General features: G+C 44.8%; 2 protein-coding genes across 2 annotated transcripts in view; one reads left to right on the top strand and one right to left on the bottom strand.

Annotated features, from left to right (window-relative positions):
- LOC139470294 (telomerase reverse transcriptase-like) overlaps positions 1 to 9,792 on the top strand; it is a 72,040-nt gene extending 62,248 nt beyond the window's left edge. Inside the window, exons 28-33 of the mRNA XM_071252654.1 lie at positions 936 to 978; positions 4,955 to 5,081; positions 5,530 to 5,585; positions 6,746 to 6,801; positions 8,063 to 8,168; positions 9,658 to 9,792. Of these exons, the coding sequence (XP_071108755.1) occupies positions 936 to 978; positions 4,955 to 5,081; positions 5,530 to 5,585; positions 6,746 to 6,801; positions 8,063 to 8,168; positions 9,658 to 9,738 (469 nt within the window). The 3' untranslated portion in view covers positions 9,739 to 9,792. The remainder of the gene's footprint in view (positions 1 to 935; positions 979 to 4,954; positions 5,082 to 5,529; positions 5,586 to 6,745; positions 6,802 to 8,062; positions 8,169 to 9,657) is intronic.
- LOC139470131 (acrosomal protein SP-10-like) lies at positions 1,279 to 2,351 on the bottom strand. The gene is made up of 4 exons (XM_071252429.1): positions 2,234 to 2,351; positions 1,963 to 2,102; positions 1,606 to 1,800; positions 1,279 to 1,398 (listed from the first exon to the last, which is right to left on the bottom strand). The coding sequence occupies exons 1-4, from the start codon at positions 2,349 to 2,351 to the stop codon at positions 1,279 to 1,281; spliced, it is 573 nt and encodes a 190-aa protein (XP_071108530.1).
- Positions 9,793 to 13,827: the final 4,035 nt, after the last annotated feature.

The raw sequence follows: 13,827 nt of genomic DNA, 5'->3' as shown, positions 1-13,827 counted from the left end.
CAAACTGGGGGAAATCATCATTTTGTTCAAAATTCAGAGGTAGTTCAGAGGTAGTTTAACATTGAATTTAATGCTATAATGTTGAACTGAACATTGAAGCCACTTATTCTATAGACCAGTGAAGATCCAGGTGGAGAATTGGTCTTCAGCAACACATGTGCAAGTTTGTCTGTTGTTGGTGTTGTTTAATGCGGCACTCAGCAATATTCCAGCTATATGACGTCCGTCTGCAAATAATCGAGTCTTGATCAGACAGCCTAGTGACAGATATCATGAGCACCGATCCACGCAAGTGGGATACAAAGACATGCATCAACCAAGTCAGCAAGCCTGACCACCTGATCCTGTTAGTCGCCTCTTACGACAAGCATAGTCGCCTTTTACAGAAAGCATGGGTTGCTGAAGACCTATTCTACCCCGGATCTTCACGGGTCTAATTCCAGCTGTATGACGACAGTCTGTAAATAATCATTTCTGAACCACACAATCCTGAAGATACTGAAAATCTATTCTACCCCGGGTCTTCAAGGGGTCTGCTTGCAGTAAGAGGCGACTGTGCTTGTTCAAACCTAGGGAGGTCTAACGGGATAAGGCGGTCTTAGTTGACTAAGTTGATGCATGTCATTGTATCCCAATTGTGAAGATAAATACTCATTATGTCATACAGCTGGAATATTGTGCGGCGTTAAACAACAAACAAACACACACTTCTTCTATAGTGTTCTTGTTATCAGTGAAATGTATGTCACCTCAACGAAGCCATAACATTATGTAATTAGTTCAACTGTGAGGAGGCCTAGATCTGATTAATACTGGAAATATTATTCGCGTGTTTACCTTCACTGTAGTATAGCTGGAATACCACCACAGCAAATAGACAAACCATATTACAACAGCACATGAGAAGCACTGACCATCGTTCTCTTTCGTGTCAGGTTCTTGAGGTACAAGTGTCATGGGATGTACATGGACCCACAGGTGAGTGTCTGCTTGCTTTGTGTCTGCATGTTCTGTGTCTGCTTGCTTTGGGTCTGCGTGCTCTGTGGCTGCGTGCTCTGTGTCTGTGTGTTCTGTGTCTGCGTGCTCTGTGTCTGCGTGTTCTGTGTCTGCGTGGTCTGTGTCTGCGTGCTATGTGTCTGCGTGCTCTTTGGCTGCTTGCTATGTGTCTGCGTGCTATGTTTCTGCGTGCTATGTGTCTGCTTGCTCTGTGTCTGCGTGTTCTGTGTCTGCGTGCTCTTTGGCTGCGTGCTATGTGTCTGCGTGCTATGTTTCTGCGTGCTATGTGTCTGCTTGCTCTGTGTCTGCGTGTTCTGTGTCTGCGAGCTCTGTGTCTGCGTGTTCTGTGTCTGCTTGCTCTGTGTCTGCATGTTCTGTGTCTGCTTGCTTTGTGTCTGCGTGCTCTGTGGCTGCGTGCTCTGTGTCTGTGTGGTCTGTGTCTGCGTGCTATCTGTCTGTGTGCTATGTTTCTGCGTGCTATGTGTCTGCTTGCTCTGTGTCTGCGTGCTCTTTGGCTGCGTGCTATGTGTCTGCTTGCTCTGTGTCTGCGTGCTCTTTGGCTGCGTGCTATGTGTCTGCGTGCTATGTTTCTGCGTGCTATGTGTCTGCTTGCTCTGTGTCTGCGTGTTCTGTGTCTGCGAGCTCTGTGTCTGCGTGTTCTGTGTCTGCTTGCTCTGTGTCTGCATGTTCTGTGTCTGCTTGCTTTGTGTCTGCGTGCTCTGTGTCTGCGTGCTCTGTGTTGTGTTCTGTGTCTGCGTGCTCTGTGTCTGCGTGTTCTGTGTCTGTGTGGTCTGTGTCTGCGTGCTATGTGTCTGCGTGCTCTTTGGCTGCTTGCTATGTGTCTGCGTGCTATGTTTCTGCGTGCTATGTGTCTGCTTGCTCTGTGTCTGCGTGTTCTGTGTCTGCGTGCTCTTTGGCTGCGTGCTATGTGTCTGCATGCTCTGTTTCTGCGTGCTATGTGTCTGCTTCCTCTGTGTCTGCGTGCTCTGTGTCTGCGAGCTCTGTGTCTGCGTGTTCTGTGTCTGCTTGCTCTGTGTCTGCATGTTCTGTGTCTGCTTGCTTTGTGTCTGCGTGCTCTGTGGCTGTGTGCTCTGTGTCTGCTTGCTCTGTGTCTGCATGCTATGTGTCTGTGTCTGCGTGCTATTTGTCTGCGTGTTATATGTCTGCTTGCTCTGTGTCTGCATGCTATGTGTCTGTGTCTGCGTGCTATTTGTCTGCATGTTCTGTGTCTGCTTGCTTTGTGTCTGCGTGCTCTGTGTCTGTGTGCTCTGTGTCTGTGTGTTCTGTGTCTGCTTGCTCTGTGTCTGCATGCTATGTGTCTGCGTGCTATGTGTCTGCTTGCTCTGTGTCTGCATGCTATGTGTCTGTGGCTGCGTGATATGTGTCTGCGTGCCCTCTGGCTGCTTGCTATGTGTCTGCGTGTTCTATTTCTGTGTGCTCTGTGTCTGTGTGCTCTGTGTTCGGTGCTATGTGTCTGCTTGTTCTGTGTCTGCTTGCTATGTGTCTGCGTGCTATGTGTCTGCTTGCTCTGTGTCTGCGTGCTATGTGTCTGCTTGTTCTGTGTCTGCTTGCTATGTGTCTGCGTGCTATGTGTCTGCGTGCTATGTGTCTGCTTGCTCCGTGTCTGCTTGCTCTGTGTCTGCATGCTATGTGTCTGTGGCTGCGTGATATGTGTCTACGTGCCCTCTGGCTGCTTGCAATGTGTCTGCGTGTTCTATTTCTGTGTGCTCTGTGTCTGTGTGCTATGTGTCTACATGCTATGTGTCTGCGTGCTCTGTGGCTGCGTGCTATGTGTCTGCGTGCTCTGTGTCTGCGTGTTCTGTGGCTGCGTGATATGTGTCTGTGTGCCCTCTGGCTGTTTGCTATGTGTCTGCGTGTTCTATTTCTGTGTGTTCTGTGTCTGTGTGCTATGTGTCTACATGCTATGTGTCTGCGTGCTCTGTGGCTGCGTGCTATGTGTCTGCGTGTTCTGTGTCTGCGTGCTCTGTGTCTGCGTGCTATCTGTCTGCGTGTTCTGTGTCTGCGTGCTCTGTGTCTGCATGTTCTGTGTCTGCGTGCTCTGTGTCTGCGTGCTCTGTGTCTGCGTGCTATGTGTCTGCGTGCTATGTGTCTGCTTGCTCTGTGTCTGCTTGCTCTGTGTCTGCTTGCTATGTGTCTGCGTGCTATGTGTCTGTGTGCTCTGTGTCTGCTTGTTCTGTGTCTGCTTGCTCTGTGTCTGCGTGCTCTGTGTCTGCGGGCTCTGTGTCTGCGTGCTATGTGTCTGCTTGCTCTGTGTCTGCTTGCTCTGTGTCTGCGTGCTCTGTGTCTGCGTGCTATGTGTCTGCGTGCTCTGTGGCTGCGTGCTATGTGTCTACGTGCTCTGTGTCTGCTTGCTCTGTGTGCATGACTTCAGACTTTCCTCCCACTTGAAGCTGGCATGCCATGATGTAACTGAAATACTGTTCAAAGCTGCATTAAACAAATAGGTGGGTGTCTGTGTGGACATCAGTCCTGAGTATGCTGTCGGTCAGTTCCCCTGCCTTCTGGTATCTTTTGGTATAAATGTCAGTTGTTGTAATTGATTTAGCACAAGCAGTAATATGCTGTCGAAGTAGGCGTTCAGTGTCATAGTAGGCGTTCAGTGTCGTAGTAGGCGTTCACCAGTGTTGTTGTAGGCGTTCAGTGTCGAAGTAGGCGTTCATTGTCGTAGTAGGTGTTCACCACTGCTGCAGGTGTTCAGTGTCGTAGTAGGTGTTCAGTATCGTAGTAGGCGTTCAGTGTTGTAGTAGGCGTTCAGTGTCGAAATAGGCGTTCACCAGTGTTGTAGTAGGCATTCAGTGTCGTAGTAGGCGTTCACCACTGCTGTAGGTGTTCATTGTCGTAGTAGGTGTTCAGTGTTGTAGTAGGCGTTCACCACTGCTGTAGGTGTTCAGTGTCGTAGTAGGTGTTCACAGGTGTTGTATTGGGTGTTCAATGTCGTAGTAGGCATTCAGTGTCGTAGTAGACGTTCACCACTGCTGTAGGTGTTCAGTGTCGTAGTAGGTGTTCAGTGTCGTAGTAGGCGTTCACCACTGCTGTAGGTGTTCAGTGTCGTAGTATGTATTCAGTGTCGTAGTAGGCGTTCACCACTGCTGTAGGTGTTCAGTGTCGTAGTAGGTGTTCAGTGTCGTAGTAGGCGTTCACCACTGCTGTAGGTGTTCAGTGTCGTAGTAGGTGTTCAGTGTCGTAGTAGGCGTTCACCACTGCTGTAGGTGTTCAGTGTCGTAGTAGGTGTTCAGTGTCGTAGTAGGCGTTCACAACTGCTGTAGGTGTTCAGTGTCGTAGTAGATGTTCAGTGTCGGAGTAGGCGTTCACCACTGCTGTAGGTGTTCAGTGTCGTAGTAGGCGTTCACCACTGCTGTAGGTGTTCAGTGTTGTAGTAAGTGTTCAGTGTCGTAGTAGGCGTTCACCACTGCTGTAGGTGTTCAGTGTCGTAGTAGGTGTTCAGTGTCGTAGTAGGCGTTCACCACTGCTGTAGGTGTTCAGTGTTGTAGTAGGTGTTCAGTGTTGTAGTAGGCATTCATTGTAGTATTAGGCGTTCAGTGTCATAGTAGGCGTTCACCAGTGTTGTAGTAGGCGTTCAGTGTGGTAGTAGGTGTTCAGTATCATAGTAGGCGTTCACCACTGTTGTAGTACGCGTTCACCACTGTTGTAGTAGGCGTTCACCAATGTTGTAGTAGCCGTTCAGTGTCGTAGCAATCGTTCAGTGTTGTAGTAGGTGTTCAGTGTCGTAGGTGTTGACCAGTGTCACAGTCGGTGTGTTCACCAGTAGGTGTTCACAAGTGTCGTAGTAGGTGTCAAAGCCTGCACCGGTTGCTGACACCTGTCTCTGTGGCAGATCAACAGTCGTAGTAGGTGTTCACAAGTGTCGTAGGTGTTCACAAGTGTTGTAGTAGGTGTCAAAGCCTGCACCGGTTGCTGACCCCTGTCTCTGTGGCAGATCAACAGCGTGGCCAGGAGGATCGTCAGCACGTACCGAGTGTTCCTGCTGGCAGCCTACAAGCTCCACTGCTTCGTCCTCAACTCTTGGCCAGCCACACGCAGGAACAACCATCGCTTCCTGATAGGTGAGTCCTGCTGGACATGAGAGGTATGTATTGGACAGACCCTGACTTGGTTGATAGCGTGTCATCACACCCTTATGATGTGGACTGCTGCTCATGATATCAATCTCTGGATTGTCTGGTCAAGGCTCCAATGCAACTATGCTTGTTGTAAGAGGTGACTATGCTTGCTGTAAGAGGCGACTATGCTTGTCATAAGGGGCGTCTAACGGGATAAGGTGGTCTTAGTTGATGCGTGTCAACATATACTAATTGTGTAGATTATGTCATACAGCTGGAATATTCTGCATATTTGTAGATGCAACAATCATACTTACAATTGGCTGCTTTGTGCAATAGATAGCACTTAGACATGCATTTATTACTAAGTGATCCGTACCTTACGCAAACAATCCGAAAATGGTACACAGCCACTCCGCCCGAATCTAATGATGCCATGTTCATATTTCAGAGGTCATCCTCAACCTTGCCAGCTACCTTCACTTCAAGGTCAAGGCCAATGTGAAGGTTTGTTTCACAATATGTAATCTTGATAGGATGTTTTTTCCCATTATATCTAGGTTTCCTGATTTGCCCAGCCCTAAGTTTACAAATAGAAAGTAATTCTATCAACCCCAAGTAGCTAAAGTGTCATGTCTCTAGTCTTTTATGAATGAGATTGTATTGTACTACCCAAAAGAAGTGATTTGAAGAATTTATTTATTTTCAGTAGTATATATTATGTTTTATATCTTGGAACCATTTGCCACTGCTTGTTTCGAAAAGTGAAGTCATCAGATTTATCTCTCTTATCAATAACTTGCCAGAGTTTCCCCCGCTCAACAAAATGCAAGTTAGCGAACATCACCATATATTTTATCAAATCAGAAGGCTGTTATGAATAAACTTTCATCATCCAAAACTGGCTTGCGTGAGATCAAGGGATATCTACATTGCAGATATCGCTGGAAGGAGATTGCAATACAATGCTTTGCAGACCATTGTGACGTCATTGGTTACCATGACGTTACAATCAAATGACATCACTAATGGCTCTGCTACTGAAGCTTTTAGCAGTACTTTTTACACCTAGGACACTGAGATTTTCTATTTAGCTGGAAAAGATGTTGTCCCAAGTCCTGAAGCTACTGAACATTCCAGTTGTATTTGAGACAGCAGTGAAAGGTTTGGTCGAGTACTTGTGTCAATCATGAAAGAACTTTGTCATTTGATTGGACGTTTATTTATCATGTCACACAAACCAGACTTAAACCCGCGAAGATCTGGGGTAGAATAGGTCTTCAGCAACCCATGATTACCGTAAAAGGGCGACTATGCTTGTCGTAAGAGGTGACTAACGGGATCGGGTGGTCAGGCTCGCTGACATGGTTGATGCATGTCATTGACCCCAATTACATGGATCAAATATATGGAATATTGCTGAGTGTGGCGTTGAACAACAAACAAACCAACCAACCAAACCAGACAAAGGTATGGTGTCTCATGGTTCCGGGGTATCTATCTTAATAGAATGGAGATTTGATACACTGTAATATCGAAGATGCCTTTAAATGTCCCCTCCTGACTTAATTCAGTCATGGAAAAAGTTTGAACGTATAACTGCTATGGGAGGTAAGTGATGTTCTCCAACAGGACATTTCACCCTGAACCTGATGTGTGTGTTCCAGCAAGCCGTTGATGAGGATGGAGGCTCGTCTCTGTTGCCGTTACCTCTTGTCAAATGGTAAGAACACCTGGTCATTAGAATCATAGATAAACATATTGAAACATCAACGAGTTGTGCTGCAACCTGATTGGTTGAAATGTTTGGATAGTTGAAATTTGATGTTTATCCCTCATGAAGATTCTGGTTTAGATTAGGTCCCCAGCAGACTCAGACTCAGTGACTTGGTTGATTGTGTCATCACACCTTGACAGTGTTGGGAGTTTGCTCATGATATCGACCACTGGCTTTCCAGATCTTGATTATATTCAAACTACCTCTATGGTATTAACAAAAAACTGCCAGTCCCCCATCCGGAGTAGATGGTCTAGAAACAGCCGCTATAGAATATGTTCACCATTATTTTCGTTCAAGGACCCAAGGGCTATGGATTGAGTTAGGGTAAACTTCCCTTATTTTTCTTGAGATGTATCCAGGTTTGACCATACTAATGTGTGGCAAACAGAATTTATGACAGCATCGACTAGTACTATAGTAGTAGACATTTACCTGATGAACAGAAACTTGCGCTCACCTAGATCTGTAGTTGACTGTTTCGTTGTTACAAGTAGCACAGGCCTGTAGCCTTCTCTCCATGTACAAGGATTGAGGCAATCAGTGCTGGGACGGTAACTGGGGGACTCGGGTCGGATGACCCGTGAAGATCTGGGGTAGAATAGGTCTTCAGCAACCCATGCTTGCCGTTAAAGCCAACTATGCTTGTCATAAGAGGAGAGGAACGGGATCGGGTGGTCAGACTCGGTGACTTGATTGATGCATGTCATTGTATCCCTTTTGAGTAGATCGATGCTCATGATGTCAGTCACTGGATTGTCTCGTCAAGAACCGATTATTTTCATACTGCCATCATTTAGCTGGAATATTGCTGAGTACAGCGTTAGACAACCAGCAAACAAACACTCACTCAGACTCATTTATTTTGAGGACATAGGATGTGGCTGGAATATTGTCGAGTGTGGCGTTAAACAACAAACAAACAAACACTCCCTCAGACTCATTAATTTTGAGGCCAAAGGATGTGTCTGGAATATTGTCGAGTGTGGCGTTAAACAACAAACAAACAAACATTCAGACTCATTTATTTTGAGGCCAAAGGATGTGTCTGGAATATTGTTGGAATATTGTCGAGTGTGGCGTTAAACAACAAACAAACAAACACTCACTCAGACTCATTTATTTTGAGGCCAAAGGATGTGTCTGGAATATTGTGGAGTGTGGCGTGAAACAAGAAAGCAACTGATGCGTGTCTGTTCCTTGGCAGGCTGTGTGTGCAGGCCCACGTGGTGAAGCTCCAGGACCACCACTCCATGTACAGCCCGCTGCTGTCTGCGCTCAAGGCCTACAGGAAGGGCTTCTGGAGGAGGATGGTACTGTATTACTTCAGTCAGGGCAGACACCAGCACGCTAAGTGTTCCCTTATCTTATGCCGTATTCACCCTAATATGCGCCCCCTGAAACCTAACAAAGCAGGGTACTTTGTAAAACTATAGAGTGAAATCTTTTACAAAATTTTAGCAATGAAGCTTTTGTGAACTTAGTTCAAAAGTCAGTGAACTAAAAGTTGTTTGATATACAGTAAATTACAGTTATAACGAACTCAAAGGGACTACTAATTTTAGTTCGTTATAACCGTAGTTCGTTATAAGCATATACACAGCATAACTACAGAAAATAGTCGGGACCAAAAAGTTAGTTCGTTATATCCGTCAGTTCGTTATAAGCGTGTTCGTTATAACCGTAGTTTACTGTACAGTAAATTACAGTTATAACGAACTCAAAGGAACCACTCATTTTAGATCTTTATAATTGTAGTTTGTCATAAACATTTCAACTGTCAGACATCTTTGATCAAGTCATGTGATTCTTCAGCTAGAGACGTCAATGTCCGAATCTTTCCGCTTGCGAGGTGTGTCTGACAATGTATTTATATGAATACAGAATTTCTTGACTTTGGTCATGGCGCGTTAGACAGAATGTAGCCACTCCAAGGGTTAGAGCCTCATCACTATATTGCTATTGTTAATTGAGGACAATAACGTGAGGACAGGGTGTCAGGGCTTAATCCAGTCAATGTCTTGCCTCTAATTCTTTATGGTCGCTTTGAACAACTGCTCATAGCTGTTGATGTTTTGATAGGCTGATTGGTAACATCAGTTTAATGTGATATAGGAACCAAGAAAACAGTTTGTTATATCTGCTTGTTTATCATTAGCATGTTCATCACTGATGTAGGTTACTGTAGTTGGTCAGAGAGAGGCTGGAGTAGGGTACCTAATACGGCATATATTATTAATATAATAATAATGATGTTATCCTCTGTTATCCTCTTTTATCCTCTGTTGTCTCTGATATCCTCTGTTGTCTCTGATATCCTCTGTTGTCCTCTGATATCCTCTGTTGTCCTCTGATATCCTCTGTTGTCCTCTGATATCCTCTGTTGTCCTCTGATATCCTCTGTTGTCCTCTGTTGCTGGTTTTTCACTCTTCACTGAGTCTAAAACTGGGCAAAACCTTAGGTAAGACTGGTGATTTGGTTCGTTGACTCATCATGTTCTGATGGATATCCTGCTGCTGGGCCCAGACTTGACTCGGGTTATTTAGAGGCCCCCATGATGTAGCTGGAATATAGCTGACTGTCTGCTTCCTGACATATTAAGCTGACATGCTGTGATGTAACTGGTGTTATACACCTGCCACACTCACTCACTCACTCACTCACTCACACACTCACTCCTCTCACACTCACTCACTCACTACCTCACTCACTCCATGTACACCATTTAGTGATTGTACAAATTTGTCCTGTCAGTACCCTGTCTGTCATTTGGTTGGATGAAACCATCTGTCAACTTCCAGATTCCCCAGCACAGGTGCGAGGTGGAGTTCCTCAAGAAGAATCGCATCCCTGTTGAATTCCAGCAGATCCTAGAGAGGTGATCGACCTGGTCGTGTCTGTAGACACTGGAGAGTTGATCAGCCAATTCATGTCTGTAGATACTGGATTCATGTCAGCCATTTCATGCCATTTCACCTGTTGCCTGCTTTGTTATCCTCACGTAGAGGAATAAATCTGTTTACATTGATTCCATCTTTCTGTGTTGTATGTAACTTTGAGATGTCGACATCTGTGGAAGGTGGCCGGGTCATCTGGGCCCCGTGCAATAGTCATGAGACCGCCCCTATGGCCTAGTGGTAGAGCGTCCGCCCGGAGAGCGGAAGGACCGGGGTTTGATCCCCGTCCGCGTCATACCAAAAGACGTTAAAAGATGGTACTTGTTGTTACCCTGTCTGGCGTTTGGCATTAAGGGGCTAAATCAAGGACTGTGTCTGAGAGGGGTATTTATGTTAAACTGCGGCATGGTATCTCAGTGAGCTAGCACTATAAATCGGCATCAGTCCGGCCTAGTACAAGCAGCCACACAAACCCACACACATACATGTACCTCGCTATATAAGTGCAATAGTCTTGGACGCAACGTTAAACCCCATTTCACCTTTTCAACAATAGTCATACCAGAAACTCATGATCATGGGTTCGAATCCAGGTTCGCCCTGACTGTATATCTAGGTTTGTCAGCACCCATGCTTGTTCACCAAACAGGTGATAGTTGGCAGTGGACTCTGCTTTATGATTATGGAACGTTTGATCATGGAAAGGGTTTGTTTTTAATTAACGACACATCATCGGTCACTGTCTCACTGCAAAGGTTCTACAAAACATAGGAAATATTGGACAACATTTATTGTTTGTCAAAGCGAATTCCTCACGTGAACAGAACAAGAGTGTCCAATCGGCATCCCCCATTGTTCAGTGTATTATGTCTCCGAGATATTCGTCTCTTCTGAAACGAAGCTATGTTCGTGAATAGGTACAGGGTATGTGTCATCACAGAATGGAGGTACAATTCTCTGGATGATCGGGGTGCCTGATTGAGGATGTGTTGGTTTCTATACATACTATGAACATGTTTATTTTCATTTTAAGAAGAGTATGATTAGAATTGTTATTTATTGATTAAGGCGCTGTGATATTTAAAAATAAAATAACTGTTTTCTGACAAAAATGTTTATTTTTTGTATTGTGCTAGAGTCTACACACTAGTATGCTGAAAACATTACACTGTTATTACCCCAGTCAATGGATGAGTGTGCTCTAAAATGTCTCACCTCCCTGGAGAATATACAACCCGAGCTGTGCAAGGAGTTCACCATCTCGTCCTACCTGGTACCCATTTGCTGCTGGTTGAACAGAGGCATATTTCGAACAAAGTCTAATTTAACACCACATGTAAGATGTGTTTCAGCTGGGTCAGGATGGGTGCCCTAGAAACGTTCAGGAGTTGGGTGTAAACCGGTCACCAATTCACCAACTCTACCCATCCACCTACTCTACCCGACCCATGAAAATCCAGAGTAGCATAGGCCTTCAGCAACCCATGCTTCCAGTAAAAGTCGATTATGATTGTCGTAAGAGGTGACTAACGGGATCGGGTGGTCAGGCTTGCTGACGTGGTTGATGCATGTCATCGTATCCCAATTGCGTGGATCGATGCTCATGATGTCAATCACTGGATTGTCTGGCCCAGACTGGATTATTTACAGACCGCAAACAAGGAAACGAACCTTCTCTACCATCCACCTGACCACCTCTGTGGTCTTGTGGTAGAGCTGACGGTACTTGTTACCCTGTCTGGCGTCCGGCATGAAGGGGCTAAAACAAGGACATCAATATTCAATGCTCAATATTAAACAATTGCATTTAAACTTTCACGAGAGTGTAGGTTTATTTTCCCAAGACCTGGTCAATTATTTTTTCCCCTTCATTGTTGAGCATACATGAAAAGACATCTAAATATAACTGACAATTGTTGACGTATCTACATGAATTTACTCGTGTTGTTGAGATAACCTTCTGCCAAATATACCTTGTAAAATTGATTACATAGCAGAATAAACTGAAATGTGTTGCGACACCCTAAGTGAGTATGGTTTACGCAATATTCCAGCACTGTTGCGGCTGGGGACACCAGAAATGGGCTTTATGTATTGTAACCATGTGGGGAATCAAACCCGGTATTTGGCATCACGAGCGATCTCATTAACCACCTGGCTACCCCATTGCCCCGCAATAATATAACTGACCGTCCTAACTTGATTGAGCAACATTTAACTGTGGAGTATCATATAGGCTGTTCACGAAAAGCTCTCATATTGAACAGGAAACAATGTGTTAGTTTGTCTTTTATGAAATACACTGCAACTGCAAGAAATAAAAAGAAACAAGTGTTTCTTTGTTTCTTTGGGGTTTTTAACGCCACACTCAGCAAAAGTCCAGCTATATGACGGCGGGAATCCCCGTCATGTGAAGAGCACGGTGTAGAGTAGGTCAGTTCATGTCTTCATCAGATACAAATATGAGCCAATTTCCATGTCCTGATCGTGAGTAAAAATCATATCGTTACATTTCTGTACCCAAAGACACAGCGGTTATTCTCACCACCACCAGCCACTCTTCTCTCCATCCTCCAACTTGACTGAGAGTCACCCCGTAGGGTTTTATGCCCCTATTTTCAATATTCCAGCAATATCACGACAAGGGACACGAGCAGACTGTACTCACGTGGGCATTCGGTATGACGACCGAACGTTTTTACCACTAGGCAACCCCACTGCCCCCTTGACAATAAGGGTGCCAACATAGGCACGATGTGTGAGCCAATGGTATTGCTGGAATATTGTTCAACTTCCTAAGACATTCGTAGAATTGTTTCTGACGCCTAATTTATCTCACCATTAGTTACAACGGCACAAGCGGAAGGATCGGACCACTGGTGTCATCATCATTGTAAGTGTACATTGTTGGTGAGAGTACATTTTGTTTGCGACCTGAAGATCCGGTTGGTTGGTTGGTTCATGTTGTTTAACGCCGCACTTAACAATATTCCAGCTATATGACGGCGGTCTGTAAATAATCGAGTCTGGACCAGGCAATTCAGTGATTGATATCATGAGCATCGATCCATGCAATTGGGATCGATGACATGCATCAACCAAGTCAGCGAGCCTGACCACCCGATACCATTATTCGTCTTTTACGACAAGCATAGTCACCTTCAAGCACGCCGTCATATTGTTGGAATATTGCTGAGTGTGGCGATAAACAACAACAACATTTGGTTTGCACCTTGCTTTTGTTCCACAGCGCCATCTGGGAGCCAACTACACTGCCGTTCAAAAGAAAGTATACACCCAAGTTTGATGGTGGCTAAACATGCAAGAAACAAGAATTCGTTATCCGATGGCAATGTATTTGATACGGGTATCATTGGCAATATTTTCTCCTTCAAGATCACTGTCAATCTCTTTCTCTGTACATCTCAATCTCTACCTTCACTGTCAATCTCTTTCTCTGTACATCTCAATCTCTACCTTCACTGTCAATATCTTTCTCTGTACATCTCAATCTCTACCTTCACTGTCAATCTCTTTCTCTGTACATCTCAATCTCAACCTTCACTGTCAATCTCTTCCTCTGTACATCTCAATCTCTACCTTCACTGTCAATATCTTTCTCTGTACATCTCAATCTCTACCTTCACTGTCAATCTCTTTCTCTGTACATCTCAATCTCAACCTTCACTGTCAATATCTTTCTCTGTACATCTCAATCTCTACCTTCACTGTCAATCTCAATCTCTACCTTCACTGTCAATCTCTTTCTCTGTACATCTCAATCTCTACCTTCACTGCCAATCTCTTTCTCTGTACATCTCAATCTCAACCTTCACTGTCAATCTCTTTCTCTGTACATCTCAATCTCAACCTTCACTGTCAATCTCTTCTTTTCTCCTTCAAGATCGTTGTCAATCTCTTTCTCTGTACATCTCAATCTCTACCCTCACTGTCAATCTCTTTCTCTGTACATCTCAATCTCTACCTGCACTGTCAATCTCTTCCTCTGTACATCTCAATATCTACCTTCACTGCCAATCTCTTTCTCTGTACATCTCAATCTCAACCTTCACT

The sequence above is a fragment of the Haliotis cracherodii genome, unplaced genomic scaffold (assembly GCF_022045235.1).
Source record: "Haliotis cracherodii isolate W230 unplaced genomic scaffold, xgHalCrac1.p SCAF_20, whole genome shotgun sequence".
Taxonomy (NCBI): Eukaryota; Metazoa; Mollusca; class Gastropoda; order Lepetellida; family Haliotidae; genus Haliotis; species Haliotis cracherodii.
The sequence above is the reverse complement of the archived record's forward strand: the minus strand, read 5'-3'. Positions and strand labels throughout refer to the sequence as shown.